This window comes from Microcaecilia unicolor, chromosome 9 (genome assembly GCF_901765095.1).
Source record: "Microcaecilia unicolor chromosome 9, aMicUni1.1, whole genome shotgun sequence".
NCBI lineage: Eukaryota > Metazoa > Chordata > Amphibia > Gymnophiona > Siphonopidae > Microcaecilia > Microcaecilia unicolor.
The window spans coordinates 181,265,916-181,288,785 of NC_044039.1; the positions used below are offsets into that span (position 1 = coordinate 181,265,916).

Genomic DNA, 22,870 nt, shown 5'->3' on the forward strand with positions numbered 1-22,870 from the left:
TTTAATTGCCTTCCTGAATCCAAACTTTTTCCCAAGGTAATGTACAATATAAAACATTATAGCAAAACAAGAAATACAATCACAGGTACAGAAATACACTCTCCTGCTCTGTCTATCACCTGCATCCTCCTACATTTCAGTAATCTCAGGGATTAGGAAAGTTTTGAGTTTTTTTTATGAAAAGCCAAATAATTCTGTTCCTAGTGTAAAGCCAGCAGCAAGTTTTTCCAGCTCACAGGGGCAGCTACTGAATATGCCCTATTTCACATACAAACTCTCTACGTCTCCTTCCTAGAGGGTATCATGAATGGTCTTATGGAGATATTTTCTTAAATGGGCCCTCATAGAGAAGTCCTTACAAATCAAGCAAATCCCTTCATATCTGCAATCATAAACTAGATTTATGCTTTCTTGAAAGGTAAGACACTCAGACCCTTTGAATACCACCCCCAGAGTGACAGGTTGATGGGACATTTACATAAAACCCTTAAGCACAGATCTCAGAGGTTCTTCACTAATAATAGGAATTGGTGCAATTTATTACTTCTTCACAATTAAAGGTCTCTAGAGCTCCATAATCTTCCTTTTTTTTCAACTCCTTTATGGGAGAAGACTCTGGAGAATCCTAGATGTTCAAAAAGTCTGGGAAGAACACTGGACCTTGGGAAAAACATGATGGCCGTTGTAGTACAAATGCAGATCTGCATGAAGAAAGTGGATGAAGCAGTAAAAACATGCTCTCAGGGAACCCAAGTCATGAACATCAAGTATTATAATCATTCTTCTGCTACCAATATGTTCCAAATTGGAGACTGAGTGCTGATCCTCCTCCTTTCCTCTGTGAACAAATTACTTACTCAGTGGTAAGAGCTTTAGAAGGTAGTTGATAGACTGGAGTGAATCAACCACAAGAATTACAGCCTGTAAATAGAGGAAGAGTGTATGTAAATCTTCTAAAGAGAAGGATGGTATCCTTTTGCACTTTTATTCAGTTAGAGCCTATGAAGCATATTTTCAAAGCACTTAGACTTACAAAGTTACGTGGAGGGGCATAATCGAAAGGGATGCCCAAGTTTTTCTGAGGACGTCCTTGCAGGATGTCCCGGTGAAGGGGTGGGGAAACCCGTATTATCGAAACAAGATTGACGTCCATCTTTCGTGTTGATAATATGGTCGAGGACGCCCAAATCTAGAAATTTAGGTTGACCTTAGAGATGGTCGTCCTTAGACTTGGTCGTTTCTGATTTTCGGCGATAATGGAAACTGAGGACGCTCATCTCAGAAACGACCAAATCCAAGCCCTTTGGTCATGGGAGGAACCAGCATTCGTAGTGCACTGGTCCCCCTGACATGTCAGGACACCTACCGGGTAACCTAGGGGGCACTGCAGTGGACTTCACAAATTGCTCCCAGGTGCATAGCTCCCTTACCATGTGTGCTGAGCCCCCCAAAACCCACTACCCACAACTATACACCACTACCATAGCCCTTATGGGTGAAGGGGGGCACCTAGATGTGGGTACAGTGGGTTTTGAAGGGCTCACATTTACCACCACAAGTGTAACAGGTAGGGGGGATGGACCTGGGTCCGCCTGTCTGAAGTGCACTGCACCCACTAAAACTGCTCCAGGGACCTGCATACTGCTGCGATGGACCGGAGTATGACATTTTAGGCTGGCATAGAGGCTGGCAAAAAATATTTTTAAATAATTTTTTTGAGGGTGGTCATCTGGTCAGTTTGGGCACCTTTTCGTGGCTTGGTCGTAACAAAAAAAAGGACCAAGTAAAGTCGTCCAAATGCTCGTAAGGGACGCCCTTCTTTTTTTGATTATGGGTCGAGGACACCTATGTGTTAGGCACACCCAAGTCCCACCTTTGCTATGCCTCTGACAAGCACCTAGGAACTTTGGTCATCCCTGCGACGAAAAGCAGTCGGGGACGCCCAAAATCGGCTTTCGATTATGCCGATTTGGGCGACCCTGGGAGAAGGACGCCCATCTTCTGATTTGTGTCGAAAGATGGATGTCCTTCTCTTTTGAAAATAAGCCTGAAAATAGCCTATGTAACTTGGTAAGTCTAAGTGCTTTGAAAATGAGCCTCCACAAGGGTAAGTTTTAGGCTGGAAGTCTCAGTCTACATGGGAAAGAAGTGCGCAAGCCAAAAGACAGAATACCTTGTTCTAAAGAATCAGGAAGTATTTTCTGAAGGCCCTGGTCAGACCTGGTCAGACCTAGGCCATTCAGCATGTGCTCCCTACTATCTGTGGGGTAACCATCCAACAGCAGTCTTGCTGAATCCCTGAAGTGAAATAAAGGGTAATCAAAGATCCCAAAAGTGATCCTTCCCCATAGTTCTCATACTAAAGACTGACTGAAGCCTCCGCTTTGACATCCACTTCTGAAAAATTAATTAGGTTTCCAAGGGGAAGGCGTTTAGTTTACTTGGGGAACCTTATTGGTCTTCTTTGCCACATGTGGCCTATAGCTGCATATTGAACTGGTTATTAATGTTCTGTTTTCTTTTTCTGGAGGCTCTGTACACTTGATAGGGTTGTTTTTGTTTTTTTTTTGTTTTTGGGGGGGGGGGGGGGGGTTATTATTTAAAACTGATCCTTGATATCATTGCTGAAATCTGTTGTATTTGTGTTCTGGTTTAAGGTATTGTTTATATGTTTATTATTTTTTTATGACCAATAAAATACTTGTACCATAAAAGTAGCCTCAGACACTTGCATGAAACCTAAACCACCCCTTTTGGAGCACCCCTGTAAATGTAACTAAAATTTTAGCTGCAGTGGTAGAGGTCAGTTTTATATGGAAAAATCAGTTTTTAGGCACATACAAGGATTTGAAAATTGCCCTTTTACTAAACAGCAGTAAGCCCACTGCGGGGTTACCATGCGCCAATCGGGAATTACTGCAGGAGCCCAGCAGTAGATCCCACCCCTAGGGCATGTGCCATTTCTGGCGCTACAAAAAATGTCTTACTGCGGGCAGAAAAAATCTGGATATTCAATGCTGACCCTAATCCAGGATCTGACACTGAATATCCAGGTCACAGGTGACCGCCAAAAGTCATCCGGGTGTCAGTCAATATTTAAATTGGTACCCGGATAAAAATCCAGATAAACTTAGGATAGCCTTTTTTGCTGTTCTAACTTTATCTGGGACTTACCTGGTTACCAGATGGAAAATTGGGTAAGTCCTGGCTCCTCTCTGACTCTGCCCTGGCATTATCCAGATAGTGCAGTGGTGGTCTGCCTGGATTCGCAGCAGGTTGGTTCAGTGGCGTAGGAAGGAGGGGGGGGGGGGGGGCGGTGGGGCGGTCCGCCCCAGGTGCACGCCGCTGGGGGGTGTCGGCGCCTTGCTGGTTCCTTGCTCTCTCTGCCCCGGAACAAAATGTTCCGGGGCAGAGAGAGCAGGGAACCAGCAAGGCGCCGACACCCCCCAGCAGCGTGCACTCGGCGGATTGGCTCTCCCGCCCCTCATCGCCTTCCAGGTATGTTCTCGGGGGGGGGGGGGGTGCGCTCCGGAGGGGGGAGGGTGCGCCGCACTGCACCTGGGGGGGGGGGTGCGCAGCAGCGACCCACCCCGGGTGTCAGCTGCCTTCGTGACGCCACTGGGTTGGTTGCTATGTCAGTCCATTTTAAAGGTAATAAATAGAAATAAAAATTTAAAAAAAGAAAATATATCTTTTTTATTGGACTAAATACATATTTTGACTACCTTTCGAAGGCCAGGACAATGTTTATCTGATTATGTGCTGCTGAAAATCCAGGTAGGACCCGGTCAGCAGGAGATAACTGGATAGGAGCTTGTCCTTCTCAGTTATTTCCATTTAAATATTAGTCCCTATTAGTTTTACATGTTAAGTTCCTAAATATAACTTATATGAAATACTGAACTGCTTTTTCTTTCAGTGCGGAGAGTAAGCTACATGCAGGAGTTAAATCAAGCATGGTCATTCTCAAAACATTAGGTCCTGCAAAACCATCAGATGGAACATTTAGTGGGCTGACTCCAAAATCAACCAGATCTGTTAGTAAACGAGATCAAGATGGGTCTGTTACCTTAGATGATGTTAAACGTAAGTAGATATAGCTATTCAGTTTCATAAATAGTACTACAGTTTTTTTTTGTTACCTACATGGAATTATTTTTTCAGCCATTTTGTCTCTTTCTTATTTTATACATTTCTAGAGGTAGCACTGAGTCTGTTAAATCAACATGCAGTACAGGAATTACCTTCCTTTTCAGCAATTATCAGGTAAACCTTTTTGGAATGTACTCTTAAAACTGTTCCTTTAAATTAGCAGGTGCATTTAGCGCTTTATAAATGTACAATTACTAAACGGTAGTCACAAACAGAATTCAGTGTTAAGGCTCCGCTGCATGAATACAGAATATCCTAGGAGTCTTCTGTTGTGATGACGAACCGTTTTGCCATCATTTGTAGGGATGTAATTGTGAAATATTTTAACTTGTTTATATGATCTTTCATTTGTTATTAGTTTCTACACCTTCAGGTCAGTTCATCCCCAGCTGTTTTGATTCTGCTGAGTATCAGAAAAGTTCAGGAAGAAACAGGCACTCTTTTAAAACTAGACCAAATGACACACACAATGCAAATAGCAGGTGCCAAACCAGCATGCCAGAGACTGTTACCACATGAAAAGACAATTACAGACTCCATGATGATGGAGAATGATAGAGTAGGGAAATATTTCCAGAGTGGATGACCTCTATATGCACAACTGGTCCTCTGGACCCTATAACCCTGGGGATCCTTCAACAACCAGCAGGATACACTAACTCTCTGCACTTCTGCACTCTGGTATGCAAAATGCTGGGTGTCCCAGACCAGAACAAGGTCTGGGTTGGTGTGAAAAACATTTGAAAAAGATATTTATTAGTAGACTGAGTTCAACAAGCACATAGCTATTTATTAGTCTTGAGAAAAGATGCATTTGCTCTCTAGCAGCAAACTTTGGATTCATCAATGATCAGGGCCGCTGAGAGAGGGGCAGGGGGGGGGGGGGGCAAAATTCCATGGGCCTCCAAGGGCAGCCCAGCATCAGGGTCTCTCTCTCTCTCTCCTGCTCCTGACGGGATCTGGGTGATTGTGTCCCGACAGGAGCAGGAGAGAGAAAACTCCAGCACCCGGCCCCCTTGGAGGCTGGGGAGGACCCAGAGGAGCAGACACAGCAGGCTGGTGAGGGGCTCTGCCAGCAGAAGAAATCTTCCTTCAGCACTGCTCTTCTTTACAGTCTGCCGCATTGCCTTCCAAGCAGTTGATTTTCCCCTCAGTGACAAAAATGGTATGGGGTTTGCATCAAAAGACGTAGATAAGAAACTTGACCTGAATATGCATGCCCTAGAAGAAAGGAGGGATATGATACAGATGTGTAAATACTTGAAAGCAGGAGCAGACCGACATGAATTGAGATTACAGGGTGGTAGACTTAGGCATAATGTCAGCAAGTACTTTTTCATGGAGATGGAGAAGAAGTGGAGACGGTGTGCAACGGTGGCCAAAAAAGCAAACAGGATTCTAGGAATTATTAGGAAAGGGATGCAAAATAAGACCAAGAATGTTATAATGCCTCTGTATAGCTCCACGGTGTGACCTCACCTTGAGTATTGCATTCAGTTTTGGTTGCCATATCTAAAAAAAGATATAGCGAAATTAGAAAAGGTTCAAAGAAAAGCGAACAAAATTATAAAGGGGATGGAATGCCTCATATGAGGAAAGGCTAAAGAGGTTAGGGTTCTTCAGCTTGGAAAAGAGATGGCTGAGGGAAGATATGATTGAGGTGTACAAAATCCTGAATGGTGTAGAACGAGTAGAAGTGAATCGATTTTTTACTCTTTCAAAAGTACAAAGACTAGGGGACACTCAATGTGGTTACATGGAAATACTTTTAAAAACAAATAGGAGGAAATATTTTTTCACTCAATGAATAGTTAAGCTCTGGAACTTTTTGCTGGAGGATGCATTAACAGTGATTAGCGTATCTGGGGTTAAAAAAGATTTGGACAAGTCCCTGGAGAAAAAAAAAATCCATAGACTTCTATTGAGACAGACATAGGGAAGCCACTGCTTACCATGGGATTGGTAGCATGGAATTTTGCTACTATTTGTGTTTCTGTCAGGTACTTGTGACCTGGATTGGCTACTATTAGGAACAGGATACTGGGCTAGATGGACCATTGGTCTGACCCAGTATGGCTATTCTTATGTTCTTATATTCTTAAAAACAGTGATAGAATTCAAAAACATATGGGATAAACATGTGGAGGGGCATTTTTGATATGATGTCTAAGTCGGACTTTGGACATTTTGCGCCAAATGTCCCGAATCAGAATAGGAAATACAGCCATTTTCAAAACAAAATGTCTTTTTTTTTCTGAAAATGGCCACATGCAAGATATTTTTGTGCTCTGTGCATTTATCTTTTTGGTCCATTTTCGAAAAAAACAACAAAAAAAAGAAAAAGTCTAAGTGAAAAACGCAGAAAATCAAGCCATTGGGATGTAGGAGGAGCCAACATTCTTAGTAGACTGGCCACAAAGGCATCCCTGGAGAGCAATGGGGCATTGCTTTGGACCTCATATAAAAGCTCCTTGGTACACATCTCACCATTGCTCCCTTATCTTGTCTGTGAGCCCTCCAAAACCCATCCAAAGGCCACCGCCCCCAACTGTACACCACTACAATAGTACTTAAAGGCGACGGGGTCACCTATATGTGGGTACAGTAGGTTTCTGTTGAGTTTTAGAAAGCTCACACTTTATACCACAAGTGTAGCAGGTAGTGGGATATGGGCCTGAGTCCTCCTCTCTATAGTGCACTGCACCCAGTGGTGTGCTGGTAAATTTTTAACAACGGGCTCTCTCTCCGGGCATAGCCGGCCCTGAATATATGCCTCTCTCTCCCCTCCCTTGTGCAGACACGCTAGGCATACCTTTGCTGAGCCCCACCAGCCAATAAATGGACTGCCACCATTCTCTGCTGCTTGGTTCTGGCTCTGAGCAGCATGATGGAACCTTCTTGCACTTGCATGAAAAGTCCCAGCCTGATGCTCAGAGTCAGAAACAAGGTGCAGGGAGCAGCAGCAGTCTATTTACTTGGCTGGTGGGGCCAGCATCACTGCTAGCAAAGTAAAAGAGAATTCAGGAGGGGGCCCAAGCCCACATTTTGGAAGTCAGTTGTTAAAGTAGCCATGGGGAGGCCTACTTTAACAACCGGCTCCCAAAATTCTTAAAAACTTAACAAACGGCTCTCGAGAGCCTGTGAGAGCCCGCTCCAGCACACCACTGACTGCACCCATCACTATACTACTCCAGGGACCTGCTTGCTGTTCTAATAGAACTGGCTGTAACATAGGAACATAAGAATAGCCATACTGGGTCAGACCAATGGTCCATGTAGCTCAGTATCCTGCTTCCAGCAGTGGCCAATCCAGGTCTCAAGTACCTGGCAAAAACCCAATCAGTAGCACCATTCCATGCTACCAATCCCAGGGCAAGCAGTGGCTTCCCCTTGTCCCTCTCAATAACAGACTATGGACTTTTTCTACAGGAGTGGAGGAGTGGCCTAGTGGTTATGATGGTGGACTTTGGTCCTGAGGAACTGAGTTCAATTCCCACTTCAGGCACAGGCAGCTCCTTGTGACTCTGGGCAAGTCACTTAACCCTCCATTGCCACATTGAGCCTGCCATGAGTGGGAAAGCACAGGGTACAAATGTAATAAAAAATAAAATAAACCTTTTTTAAACCCAGATATGCTAACCGTCATTACCACAGCCTCTGGCAATGAGTTCCAGAGCTTAACTATTCTTTGAGTGAAAAAAATATTTCCTCCTCTTTGTTTTAAAAGCATTTCCTTGCGATTTCATAGTGTCCCCTGGTCTTTGTACTTTTTGAATGAGTGAAAGATCGATTCACCTCCACCCGCTCTACACCACTCAGGAGTTTGTAGACCTCAATCATATCCCCACTCAGCCATCTCTTTTCCAAGCTGAAGAGCCTATGTAACTTTTTAAGTCTAAGGGCTTTGAAAATATGCCTTCATGTAACTTTGTAAGTGTAAGTGCTTTGAAAATACGCCTCTACGTTACTATGCTGATATATGCAGGATTCTTCTATCATACACATTCTAATGTGAATGTTTAATTCATTTGAAATAACATTGGATAGGTATGGAGTTATTTTTTGTAAGTGCTTTGAAAATACGCCTCTACGTTACTATGCTGATATATGCAGGATTCTTCTATCATACACATTCTAATGTGAATGTTTAATTCATTTGAAATAACATTGGATAGGTATGGAGTTATTTTTTTTAAGCCAAAAAAAATAGCTTTTTGTATGTTTCCCAATTGCACTGATTTACTTGTAGCATTTGTATCTCACATTTTCCCACCAATTTGCGATTATTGAACATGTTGAGATCCCATTTAGGTGACTTGATCTATGAATAAATAAATATATATATAGCTGAAATAATCTGTTTATAATATTTTAATGATAACCATTATTATTCCCACAAGGAGTCAGCATCTTGATGATTTCCTCATGGCGTTGCTTTTCTACCTATCCTGTTATTTGAATAAAACCTCACTGGAGCAAAAACCCAAGTCCATCATGGCGTAAGTACAAAACAGACTTCATTGTTTTTAATAATGGAATATATGGAACAATTTTCCAGGCAGCTTTGTACTTGGAAACCATCAAAGACCACTACATAGCACCCACGCTTCTGACAAGAATGCCTGGAATGGTATAAAATTCACATACCAGCAGGGCAAATATGTTTTGAAACAAGACTAAACAATTCAGGTTTCTAAGAGAGAAGTTTATTCTTATTCCACGATCTACAAATTATTTGTGAAAGTAAGCCTCCGTGACCTTTCCAAAATATAAATAGCTGGAAATATTCAGCAGTTCGCCATAGAAACAAGGATGGGCCTGAGGCCAGGGTTAGAGCAAGTACGCACACATTCTTTTCACTTACTTTACATGGAGTTCAGGGCAACAGACCCGGTGAAGTGTTTTCTGAAAGCATAAGTACATAAGTATTGCCATACTGGGACAGACCAAAGGTCGATCAAGCCCAGCATCCTGTTTCCAAGAGTAGCCAATCCAGGTCACAAATATCTGGCAAGATCCCCAAAAAGTACAAAACATTTTATGCTGCTTATCCCAGAAATAAGCAGTGGATTTCCCCCAAGTCCATTTTAATAATGGTCTATGGACTTTTCCTTTAGGAAGCCGTCCAAACCTTTTAAAAACCCCATTAAGCTAACCGCCTTTACCACATTCTCTGGCAATGAATTCCAGAGTTTAATTGCATGTTGAGTGAAGAAACATTTTATCTGATTCATTTTAAATGTACTACTTTGTAGCTTCATGGAATGCCCCCTAGTCCTAGTAATTTTGGAAAGTGTAAACGGACGCTTCACGTCTACCCTTTCTACTCCACTCATTATTTTATAGACCTCTATCATATCTCCCCTCAGCCGTCTTTTCTCCAAGCTGAGGAGCCCTAACCGCTTTAGCCTTTCCTCATAGGGAAGTCATCCCATCCCCTTTATCATTTTTCTCGCCCTTTTCTGCACCTTTTCTAATTCCACTATACGTTTTTTGAGATGCAGCGACCAGAATTTAACACAATATTCGAGGTGTGGTCGCACCATGGAGCGATACAAGGGCATTATAACATCCTCATTTTTGTTTTCCATTCCTTTCCTAATAATACCTAACATTCTATTTGCTTTCTTAGCCACCGCTGCACACTGAGCAGAAGGTTTCAACGTATCATCAATGACGGCACCTAGATCCCTTTCTTGATCCGTGACTCCTAACGTGAAACCTTGCATTACTTAGCTATAATTCGGGTTCCTCTTTCCCACTGAATCTGTAGCCCTGAACTCTATCGGAATTGTGGAATTCGGTTTTATGAAGTAGTTTGGTAATTTGGTTGGCATAATCCTTGCTGACTCCTTTACTGACTACTTTGAACTAACCCTCTGATGCGGCCCTTTGTGGAGTGAAACATGGCCATATTGGGTCTCTGTTTTTAATATATGTTTTATGTTCCAAAATAAAACCTTTATATTTATACAGACCTGGGTCTGCTTTCTGCTACTACCTTTTTTGGTCTGCAGACTCTAGCCTCTATTTTGTTTGGTTTACTTCACCATGTGCCTGGTACTGGATTTTGGATTTGGATTTGGCTCACACTTTCTCAGTAATAGCTCAGGACAAGTTAAATTCACGTTCAGTGTTTATAATCTAGGTTTGTACTTGAGACAATGGAGGGTTAAGTGACTTGCCCAAGATCTGAAGGAGTGGAAGTGGAATTGAAATTATGGCCCTGCTCAAATCATTAGTTACAGTTATTACAGATAATATGAATCAAACATGTTTGGTAACTCAATGCAAGAAGTGCCTGACTACTAGGCCGGTGCTTCTCAGACCTCTCCTGGAGGCAGACTTAGCCAGTCAGGTTTTCAGGATTACTATAATGAATATGCATAAGATAGATTTACATAAAATAAATCTCCAATATATGCAAATTTATTTCATGCATATTTATTGTGAGAGCCTGAAAACCTGACTTGCTGGGTGTGTCCCCAGGAGAGGGTTGAGAAGCATAGCACTAGGTTTAAAGCACAATTTGGCAGTCATTGAAAAATGAGATTCACACTCAAAACCTGTGTGTCTCATCCCTTCCAAAACAGGAAGTTTGAAGGGGTAGATGCAGAAGATCTTGAGGATGTACATGTGCTCAAGGCCCATGCCAGCATGCTGGATCTTGTTTGATGAGGCAGACCTAGGTGCAGGGCCAACCCTGCAACTAGGCAGATCGCAAGTAGCATCTCCCCTCCTCTTCCCGCCCTCATCTTTCAAGTGACCAGCATTTCTTTCCTCTGCCTTGCTGCTGTTGCCCTACCTGTTCCTTGGCCCATGTCACAAGTAGACTCAGCACTGGTGTAGTGCCTTTAAACACAGACCTGTGCTTATGCACTGCCCTGTCTCATGCTCTGTCTCTGTCAAGAAGTAGGAGAGAGAGAGTGACATTTCGCAACCTGATACAATCAATGGTACTAAGCCACGTAGACTACTGCAATGGAATTTATGTGTAATGCAAAGAACAAACTTTACAGAAACTTCAGACCGCTTAAAACACGGCAGCTAGGCTTATCTTCGGAAAAACGCAATTTGAAAGTGCAAAACCCCTTCGCAAAAAAACTACACTGACTCCCAATCAAAGAACGCATTGCTTTCAAAATCTGCACTCTGGTTCACAAAATTATCTACAGTGAAGCTCCGGGATATGTGACAGACTTGATCGACCTACCAACTAGAAACACATCCGAATCAACACGAATGTAACTAAATCTGCACTACCCAAGCTGCAAAGGACTCAAATATAAATCAACTTACGCGTCCAGTTTTTCCTACATAAGCACACAACTGTGGAACGCATTACCAAAAGACTTGAAAACTATGAACGGCCACCTAAACTTCCGGAAAACACTAAAAACTAACCTGTTTAAAAAGGCATACCCTACCAATCCAACATAAATGCCTGATCTCTGCAACTCAACAAAACTAAAGAACGTAATGGACATAACACAACTCTTCCGCTGTCCGATTCCCTAGTGTGGCTGTGCCACATGAACTTTATCTTACCACAACATCACTTTGTATTTGTTTACACCGGAGTCTGTAACGCCTCTCCGGTACTATGTAAGTCACATTGAGCCTACAAATAGGTGGGAAAATGTGGGATATAAATGTAACAAATAAATAAATGCAGCAGTGCTTGAGTGTGAGCCTTTGTTTAAAAAAGCCCTGTGCTTACGCTGCATCTTTTTGCGGCTTGGGCTGGGGGGAAGATACGGCAGAGGGGAGAAATGCTAGTCACAGGACAGAAAAAGGAGATGCTGAGTGGGGAGGGCAGGGAAGGCAAGATGCTGGACTATGGGGGGGCAGTGTTACAGTATATGGGGTAGGGCCTCGAGCTGTCCCAGGAGAGGGGTATACGTGGCTGAAGGTTCGCCTAGGGAGACAGATTACCTTGGATTGGCCCTGCCTAGGTGGTAATTTGCAGTGGTGCAGTAGCCTCTGCCACCCAGAGATGAGGATTAGCTTGGCAGGAGGAAGGGAGGAGGAGGTGCTGATCCACTCGTGCAGGGGTGGGAGGGGGGAGATAGGGAAGAGAAGGATCCTCAGAAGCTTAGCGGAGATTGGGTGGCAGAGCCGGTGGGGGAGGCGGGGCTAGTGGTTGGGAGGCGGGGCTAGTGCTGGGCAGACTTCTATGGTCTGTGCCCGGAAAAATGGCAGATACAAATCAAGATATTCCGAGAGCTCTGTTTTGATATTTAGATACAAATCAAGGTCAGGTATACACAAAAAGTAGCACATATGAGTTTATCTTGTTGGGCAGACTGGATGGACCGTGCAGGTCTTTCTCTGTCGTCATCTACTATGTTACTATGAGAGATGTTGGACACCTTGGGGGAGGCAGAGCCTTGAGTCATCCTGCAGGGGAATGGACACACATGACCAAAGGTTTGCCTAGATGTCAGATACTCTTGGACTGGTCCTGATTCAACAATAAACTAAAAGCTAAAGATCTGAAGCCTGGTACCCAGTTGGTAATCGACCCCCCCCCCCCCCCCAAAAAAAAAAACCAAACTAATAACCTCAGAATTTCTGTTACAGTGCTGTTGAACACCACTTTTCACATGACCAAGAGGAAGATACTTGACTAGGGAGCTAGGGCTGATGAGAATCAAGAGTTAAAGTACCTGCGTATATTTCCAGAATACTGGAAATATTATTCTGCATAATTTGTTGGCTTATAATTGCCTGGAATGTTTGCATATTACTTTTTCATGCGGGTAAGTGCTAATATTTTATAATCTCAGTGCGCAAATAGTGCTTATATATAGATGCTAAGATTACAGAATTAGGAGGTATCTGTATAGTGGAGGGGCAGAGTTAGGGAAGCAACGCAAAACTATCCATATATACAGGCAATATTCAGCTGCTATACAGAGAGTTTAAATGGGCAGTGGTGTCTAAGATCAGTGGCAAATACATATAACAGCATTAAATATATATATTAATGTAAATGCTGCAGCTGGGGTTACGAGTAGGCTGACTGCCATTGCTGAAAATCTGGCCCCCTGTTTTGACCTGCATAGCTCAAAATTAAACCTTTGAAAATTTACCCTGCTATGTATTACTATAAAAGCTACCCAATACAATAGCATTATTGTTCAATTATGTTTCATTTCATACAGGAAATGCAGTGCAACTGATAGAAAAGAAATGGCAGACGTCGTATTTCAGACAGAGTTAGCCAAGAAACACCTTGCACATATGTATGGTATCCTTGTGCTGGGCTGGACAATGCCTCGCTTCCATCACATGGCTTGTGGAAAGTAAGTAAACTTTATTTTATGATCACTATTATTTTAGTAAACTATATTTATTTTTGTAAAAGTCTAATTTTTGATAGGATACATAAATAATCATTTACTCTTGTGTATTATTGTTTCAATACAGTTATACAGAGTGGATTATGACATAAGGCTTTCATTTACTGATGTGTATTTTACATGTAGAAAAGGCCTTTTATAAAATTGCACAGTCAAATAGATGCATAGAAAGAACACATACCTACTGTATGTGTGTACTTTTATGTGGACCGCGTGCAGGTGTTCAGGGGGCAAGTGTTAAAAAAAAATGAATAGAACAGAGAAGCTGGTGAGGTAACCCTGCCCAATGGCAGCCTAGGAGAAGAGTTCTTGATAATTCAAATTTATAAGGTGTAAATTAGAGCCCAACCAAAATCAGGATCTTTGGTCTCTGCCGAAACCAAATCTGTGACCGAAATTGACTGCTCGATTTTGGCAGAAACTGAAACTTCTCCCCCCCCTCAACAGCCCCCACGCCCTCCTCCCCACTTGACCAAAAGACATAGGCGTAGTTTGACTGTTTCATTTGGGGGGGCAAAGAGTGGGCGGAGCATATTAGCATATCATTTGCATATATAAATATGCAAATGAATATGCTAATATGGAGGAAGGAAATGAAATTTACAGGCAAAATATCACAGATGCATATTTCAAAAAGCTGACACATTTCAATTAATAAATTATGAATAAAATACTTTTATTTACCTTTGTTGTCTGATCATTTAGTTTTTCTATTCGCTTTGATCCCAGTGTCTTCTGTTTTATGCAGTGTCTTCTTTCCAGTAGGCTTCCCTCTGCTCCCCACCCTCCCAGTCCCATCCATCTCTTGCTCCTTCCCTCTGCTCCCCAACCCTCCCAGTTCCATCCATCTTCTGTTCCTTCCCTCTGCTCACCATCCCTCCGTCCCATCCATCTTCTGCTCCTTCCCTCTGCCGTGCCTGACCTCTCCCAATCCCATCCATCTCCTGGTCCATCCCTCTGCTCCCCACCCCTCCCAGTCCCATCCATCTCCTGCTTCTTCCCTCTGCTTCCCACCCCTCCCAGTCCCATCCATCTCTTGCTCCTTCCCTCTGCTTCCCACCCCTCCCAGTCCCATTCATCTCCTGCTCCTTCCCTCTGCTTCCCACCCCTCCCAGTCCCATCCATCTCTTGCTCCTACCCTCTGCTTCCCACCCCTCCCAGTCCCATTCATCTCCTGCTCCTTCCCTCTGCTTCCCACCCCTCCCAGTCCCATCCATCTCTTGCTCCTACCCTCTGCTTCCCACCCCTCCCAGTCCCATCCATCTCCTGCTCCTTCCCTCTGCTTCCCACCCTTCCCAGTCCCATCCATCTCCTGCTCCTTCCCTCTGCTTCCCACCCCTCCCAGTCCCATCCATCTCTTGCTCCTACCCTCTGCTTCCCACCCCTCCCAGTCCCATTCATCTCCTGCTCCTTCCCTCTGCTTCCCACCCCTCCCAGTCCCATTCATCTCCTGCTCCTTCCCTCTGCTTCCCACCCCTCCCAGGCCCATTCATTTCTTGCTCCTTCCCTCTGCTTCCCACCCCTCCCAGTCCCATCCATCTCTTGCTCCTTCCCTCTGCTTCCCACCCCTCCCAGTCCCATCCATCTTCTACTGCCCCCCCCCCGCGAGGTCCAAGATCGTGACTCCGTTTACCCCCTCTCTTCCTCCCTCCGGCGCAGGCAACAGTCTTCAGCTTTTTCAGCGTTCCTGGCAGCGGTAGCGATGTACACGCTGCCTTCGGTCTGCCCCGGAAGCCTTCTCTTCAAGTTCCTGTTCCCACCTATGCGGGAACAGGAACTTGAAGAGAAGGCTTTGGGGCAGAGCCGAAGGCAGCGTGTACAACGCTACCGCTGCCAGGAACGCTGGAAGACTGCTGCCTGCGCCGGAGGGAGGGAGGAAGAGAGAGGGGTAGACGGACACGCTCCTCTCGGTCCGCTTGGCTTCCCTGCCCTCTCTGTCTGCGTCCCGCCTTCCTCTGACGTCATTTCCTTTCGGGCGGGACGCAGACAGAGAGGGCAGGGAAGCCAAGCGGACCGAGAGGAGCGCGTGCCTGCCTGCATGTGGTTTTTTTTTTTTTTTTTTAAACTAATGGCGCGGCGGCGCCTCGCGTCGTTTGGGGGGGCATTGCCCCCCCTCGCCCCCCCCCAGTCTACGCCTATGCCAAAAGAGCTTTCCTCTCCTTGGCGGCAGCCCCTTTTCCGATTCCCCACCCTAGCAGCAGCCCCTTCCCAAGCCCACACCCCAGGTGGCAGCCCCCTCCCGGGCCTACCTTGTCGATGGTGGGTAGTGGGCACAAAAGAGTCCTCACTTGCTCCTGTGCACAGCCTGTTCCAGGTCAAGAAGGCTTCTAAGACTTCCAATGGCAATGCTCCAAGACTGTCACTGGAGTTTCCAGCAGCCATTTTGAGATTGGAAGCAGCATGGGCAGAGAAGAGATGGAGTTAAGATGTATATACATATTTTATAAACTAGCCCTTTAATTCTATAAATGGCGTTCACAGTTATGCAGTGCAATTGCGCACATAGTTATAGAACAGTACCACTTACACGCGTAACTTAATTACTTAATTAGCTCTTGATGAGTGATAACTATCAATAATTGACCTTAACGAGCTCTAATTGGCACTAATTTGTAGTTATGCATACGAGTTATAACCCTATTCTATAAAGTATATGTATAAATTGTGTGGTGTATAACTGCCCAGGGGGCGTTGTTGTGGGAGGGGTATGGGCGGATCTTGGGTGTTCCGACTATTCTAGCATGGACTTTATAGAATACTGTCACTTACATGCACAAAGTCCGTATTTAGTCATGCATTTAGACATGGCTAAATGGTCGTGCATAAATTCCAATTTATGCTAGTATTCTATAATGGCAATTACATACTTAATTACTTAATGCACAAAATGTAAGCTGCATAACTTTAGGTGACCTTTCTTGAATTGACCCCCTATGTTGATATATGCATATAGGTGTACACATGCATTTACATTGTCATTGGAGCAGGTGAAAATTTGTGCATATGAATTTGCATGTTATTGAGGCTGGCTCTGGTTGCCTATTTTATAAAAGTGTATATGTAGCCTTTGGAAACCTGAGATAACGTGGAGGGGCATAATCGAACTGGGCGTCCATCTTTAAGGGCGCCCCGGCGAAGGGGCGGGGCATCCCGTATTATCGAAACAAGATGGGCATCCATCTTTTGTTTCGATAATACGGTCGGGGACGGCCAAATCTCAACATTTAGGTCGACCTAAATGTTGAGATCGCCGACCTTAGAGATGGCCGACCTCGGTTTAGGCGGATAATGGAAACCGAGGACAGCCATCTCAAAAACGACCAATTTCAAGCCATCTGGTCGTGGGAGGAGCCAGCATTCGTAGTGCACTGGTCCCCTCTCACATGCCAGGACACCTAGGGGGCACTGCAGTGGACTTCACAAATTGATCTCAGGCGCATAGCTCCCTGACCTTGGGTGCTGAGCCCCCCCAACCCCCCCCCCCCAAAACTGACTACCCACAACTGTACAACACTACCATAGCCCTTAAAGGGTAATGGGTGGCACCTAGATGTGGGTACAGTGGGTTTTGGGTGGGTTTTGGAGGGCTCCCATTTACCACCACAAATGTAACAGGTGGTGGTGGGGGGCCTGGGTCCGCCTGCCTGAAGTGCACTGCAGTACCCACTAAAAACTGCTCCAGGGACCTGCATACTGCTGTGATGGAGCTGGGTATGACATTTGAGGCTGGCATAGAGGCTGGAAAAAAATGTTTTTAATTAGTTTTTTTGGGTGGGAGGAGGTTGGTGACCACTGGGGGAGTAAGGGGAGGAGATCCCCGAATCCCTCCGGTGGTCATCTGGCCAGTTCAGGCACCTTTTCGAGGCTTGGTCATGAACAAAAAGGGACCAAGTAAAGTCGGCCAAATGCTCATTAGGGACGCCCTTCTTTTTTCCATTATCGGCCGAGGACGCCCATCTGTTAACCACGCCCCCGTCCCACCTTCGGTACACTACCGATACACCCCCTTGAACTTTGGCCGTCCCTGCGACGGAAAGCAGTTGAGGACGGACAAAATCGGCTTTCGATTATGCCGATTTGGGCACCCTTAGGAGAAGGACGCCCATCTCCCGATTTGTGTCGGAAGATGGGCACCCTTCTCCTTCGAAAATAAGCTGGATAGGCTCTATCTTGTTATAAAATTACCCTCTCAGGGCTTAATTTCATAATAGGGCTCCAAAAAACAAAATCTAAAATGGTGCCTATTTTGTGTAGACTGGAGAAACATTACTTTGAATGAAAGAATTTCTTATATGTACATGAAGACTTCCCTCACGCAAAATGTGAAACATGACTCATGTCAGAGTTGACTGTCTCCTGATTATTGAAATGACTAAATCATAAGGTAAGTGCATTAGAGAGCTGCACAGGAATGGGGATTTGTGGGAATCCTGCAGAACCCGTGAGATTCCTGCATGGATGGAAGAAGTTGCCACAGGAGTGTAGTCAAAATCTCTGGTGATGCCAGAATAAGGCAAAGGGGGAGATATAAGGAATTAATACGTTCCAGTGTGTAATCCGGTGGATGCGAGGAGGGCAAGTTGGCATCCTCTTCAGGTGGTGTGGAGTCGTGTGACAGAACAGAGGCGGTTGCTCTAACCCCTGACCCAGTGATAGCAGAAAGGACAATTACTGGAACTGAAATGCACATCTGGATGGAAGAAATCAAAACAGCCATCACAACCAGTAAAGATGAAATTCAAATGGTTGTGGAGTTAAGAACAGGCTTAGATGACATGGGCCTGCATTTGCAGAACTTTCAGGAAAAAGTGATAAATCACAAATAATGAACTTTTACGCTTGCAGCAGCAATGCACAGAGTTGGAAGTACAGTAGGAGGAAATGTTAGAAGATTATGAGAATTGATCTCATAGGAATAATTTACAATTCTGAAGTGTGGAGAAAATCAGCAGTGGAGAAAAATGTTACAGAGCTGAAAACAAAAATCTATCATCAACTCGGCTTCAGTCAGGTGCACCGGGGAATCTCCCACATCTGGAAATTGAGTGCACACATAGAACATTTGGCCCACAGCAAACTAATAGGACATTTTGGCCTGCCACCTGCACTACCCTGTAAAATAGCAAATCTTGCAGGCTGCATGGAAGCTTGGCACAATAGAGTGGAAAGAACTGAAGGCTGAGATTTTTGCTGATCTGTTTCTTCTACTACCCTGCAAAAGAGGAGAGACTTAAAGCCAATCATTAAATGCCTTGTGGGTCATAATATTCATTATAAGTGGCTGTTTCCTTTTGGCTTGACTTTCATGGTACAGAATAAAAGACACAAGATGGGGAATTCTGTATAGGGTGCTACATTCTGTACACGGATTCAAGAACCATGCACAAAGTAAGTGGCTTAATTGGTAATTAAGATTAGGGGAAAGAAGGAGTCATGGGAGCCAGATAGAAACGAGTAGAACCGAGCCAGAGGAGACTACAGAGTAATTCGGACCAGTCGCAGAAAAGGAGAGAAGGCTGACAGCATGGGAAAGGGGTGGGTGGGAAGGGGAAGTAGGAGATTAGGGGAAGATGGGGCAGGAGAGAGGGAAAGGGGAATGGGAGGAGAATGATAGAGAAGAGAGAGTTAGAGTAGAATAGATATGGCATTGGGATACAAAGAGGAAAGGGGTGTGTATATGGAGTGAATGTGATGGGCTGGGTATGAATGAATGGAGTTGTATAAGAGATGTATATGATGTCTAGTAGGCAGAATCTAAAGTTTGCTACTGTGAATGTACAGGGCCTGAACTCACCCCAGAAACAGAGGCCGTTTTTTAAAGATGTGTTTTGTTTGCAGATTGATGTGGGTTTTGTTCAGGCATCACATTTCTTACCAATTTTTGAGAACCTACTGGCCCATAAACATTTCCTACATATCTTTTTAGCTTCTAACAAGTTCAAGGAAAAACAAATGGGGTTGGCATAATAATTGCAGTGTCGATGGGCTGTGTAGTAAAAACAATAAATAAGGATAAGGAAGGGAGGTCATTTTGCTAAAAGTAGAACTACATAGGCAGCTGTATGCCCTCCTTAATGTTTATGCTCCTAACCAAGTCCAGAGGAAATTCTATAATCACGTAAGACAAAAACTGTTGGGATTTGGGGAAGAAATTCTGGTAGTGAGTGGTGACTTTAATTTAATGCTAGACCCCCAGCTAGACAATTTTATCCTAAAGGGGAATTCTGCCAAGACTGATAGGGTTCAGCTGTGCAAATGTTTAGAATGTTGTTTGCTGGTGGACATCTGGAGATTGCAGAGCCCCACAATGAGAGATTACACATACTACTCTTCAGTACATCGGACGTTATCAAGCATAGATTTTTGGCTGCTGGAGAGCTCTGTGATTTGGAAGGTGCAAAACTCAACTATTGAGCCTAAAGTAGGGTCTGACCATGCACCTGTCTGCTTCAGTATGGCTGCTCAGAAAGCAACAGGGGGACATCATTATTGGTGCTTGAATGAGAGCCTTTGAACAGATCCCCAAACCTATCAACAGTTAGAATGTGATGTGAAAGAATATTTTGATTTGGAGAATAATGGGGCAATTAATCCAGTAATCTTGTAGGAAAGCTTTATAGCATTTGTGAGAGAGAAATGTATTGCTCTAGGCACTTAAAGGAAGAAACAAAGACAAAACCTTTAAATCTAGACTGAAAGCCCACCTCTTTAACATTGCTTTTGACTGGTAACCACTTGTAACCACTCGCCTCCACCTACCCTCCTCTCTTCCTTCCCGTTCACATTAATTGATTTGATTTGCTTACTTTATTTTTTGTCTATTAGATTGTAAGCTCTTTGAGCAGGGACTGTCTTTCTTGTATGTTTGTGCAGCGCTGCGTACGCCTTGTAGCGCTATAGAAATGCTAAATAGTAGTAGTAGTAGTAGTAAAACGGGGTTAATGGGTTACAGGAGAATATTAGAAAGTTGGAAACAGAACAACAACAGAGAGTATTAGGGAAGAAGAACAGAATTAAAAGATTTGGAGTCAGTGGAAATACATTTTCTCCTTCAAAAGCCACAGCAGGAGTACTTTGAACTGGGCAATAAAGCAGGCTGACTATTGGCAGCTAAATTAAAGAAAAGGCAAGCTTGGAATCTGACACTGTAAGTTAGGGACTCACAAGGGCATTTGGTAACAGATGATATAAGCATCTGCTAAGTATTTTTTAAACCATCATCAGAATATGAAGCTCAAACTAGTGAAGCTGAAACATGTTCATGTAGGGGTCCTTTCACAAAGGTGTGCTAGCATTTTTTAAATTTTCATTTTTTAAATTTATAACCATTTACATTTTTACAAGCGATAAAACAACTCACCAGAAATACAGAGAAAGTAATACATAGGAATTATTTCAGTCAGGTAATTCTATTCTCTTCCTTAGACCACTAAATAGGGAGAGTGAAACAAGACAAGGAGATCAATTAAACAGTAAACAGAAAAAAAAAGTGGTATTAACCTGATTATCCCCAGATATTACTCGTCTAATTCATTATTCCACATTGATCATCTGGTTGGCTTCTTCAAGGCCAATACGGTGTATAGTGAAATCATTTCATTGACAGCATACTTATTGTCCAATATTAGTTAGGAATAATAGATCTAATTACATTCTTTCTCTTTTAAAAAACAGAAGTTATTTAACAATACATATACTTAAGTTTCTAATTCAGATCCCTCTGATTAAAGTAATCCCAGTTTTCACAGGCTTCACTCCTTTTAAAGTAATAATTGAGGAAATATTTCTGAGGAAAAGGTGTGCTAGCATTTTTAGCGCTCTAAAAATAAGTATGCGCTAAACATTAGAGACGCCCATATATTTCTATGGGCATCTCTAGTGTTTAGCACGCGCTAATCATTAGCGTGCACTAAAACCGCTAGCTCGCCTTTGTCAAAGGACCCCATAGTGTCTCCTTACCTAAGCTAGTGGGGGAGAGGTTGAGCGACTTGATGCACCCATTACAATTCAAGAGACTTTCTGGACTATAAAACAGTTGCTGTAGGGAAAGGCTCCAGGCCTGGATGGGTATACTACCAAGTTTTATAAGGCTACTTGATTCAGGGAATTGGCTCTGTATTTAAAAAGATGGGAAACAATTCTGAAAACCACGAGGCTTATCAGCCAGTTTCTTTATTAGGAACTGATTTATTCACTAAGATACTAGCGGCTTGCCTGTAGCATTATCTCCTGACCTTGATTCACACTGATCAAACAGGTTTTATTGGTGGGCACCATATCAGAGATAATATACATTGTGTTTTTTTTAACATGACTCTAGTTCAGCAGTTAATTATATTGGCGATTGAGGCAGAAAAGGTTTTTGACAGGGTCTTTTCACCCTTTTTGATGGCCACCTTGTGCAAGATGGGTGTAAAAGGCAGACTTTTAGAGTGTCTACACATTATTTATAAAAAACCAATGACCTGTTTAAATATCAATAGTGCAGATCACTTTGAATTCAAATGTGCAACCATTAGGGATGTTCAATATCCCACTGATATTTGTGCTCAGTGGTGTGCTGGTAAATGTTTAACAACAGGCTCTCTCCCTGATCCACCTATGCACCCTCCCTCGTCCACCTCTGTGCCCCCCCCCCTGTCCACCTCTGCATCCTCCCCCCCAAATTGCAGAGCTGGCTATAGCTGGGGAGTGAGCCTGGGGGGGGGGGCAATGCATTACTGCAGGAAAAAAAATTAAAATGATCCCAGGTTCCAATCTAATTCATGTTTAAAGTGGGATAAAATGCCATAAATAAGTAAATAAATACAAACTTTTAATGTTGAGCACCTGATTCTCAAAGTGGACATATTTCAAACACTATAATGAAAATAACATGATTTTTTTCTACCTTTGTTGTCTGGTGACTTTGTTTTTCTGATCATGCTGGCCCAGTATCTGATTCTGCTGTTATCTGTACTCTTAATTTCGTTTCCAGGGCTTCCTTTCCATTTATTTCTTTACTTTCTGCCTTTCTTCTTCATTTCATGCCCTACATCCATAATTAAAAGCTGGGTCCTCCGCAGACTTCACTGTCCAGTGGATCCAGCTTCTGTGGATCCAGCTTCTGCCTATTTTCTTCATTCATGTGCAGTTTTTTTCCTCTCTTCCTTTTCCCTTATCTCATCTCCTTCCTCACTCTTCCCTCCCCCCCATCCATGTCCAGCATTTCTTCTCTCTCCCTTCCCTCTCCTCCATCCATGTCCAGCAACCCTCCTCTCCCCTGCCCTCCCCTCCATCCACCCATGTCCAGCAACCCTCCTCTCCCCTCCCCTCCATCTACCCAAGTCCAGCAACCATCCTCTCCCCCATGC

General features: G+C 43.8%; 1 protein-coding gene across 3 annotated transcripts in view; it reads left to right on the top strand.

The window, feature by feature from the left end:
• PPP1R36 (protein phosphatase 1 regulatory subunit 36) overlaps positions 1 to 22,870 on the top strand; it is a 78,520-nt gene that overhangs the window by 16,957 nt on the left and 38,693 nt on the right. For 2 of the 3 annotated variants that reach the window (XM_030214660.1, XM_030214661.1), the window contains exons 4-7: positions 3,920 to 4,086; positions 4,200 to 4,266; positions 8,553 to 8,651; positions 13,320 to 13,460. In XM_030214660.1, the coding sequence (XP_030070520.1) occupies positions 3,920 to 4,086; positions 4,200 to 4,266; positions 8,553 to 8,651; positions 13,320 to 13,460 (474 nt within the window). Of the gene's footprint in view, positions 1 to 786; positions 864 to 3,919; positions 4,087 to 4,199; positions 4,267 to 8,552; positions 8,652 to 13,319; positions 13,461 to 22,870 lie in introns of those variants that run through there. The other variant, XM_030214662.1, reaches the window with a different exon arrangement.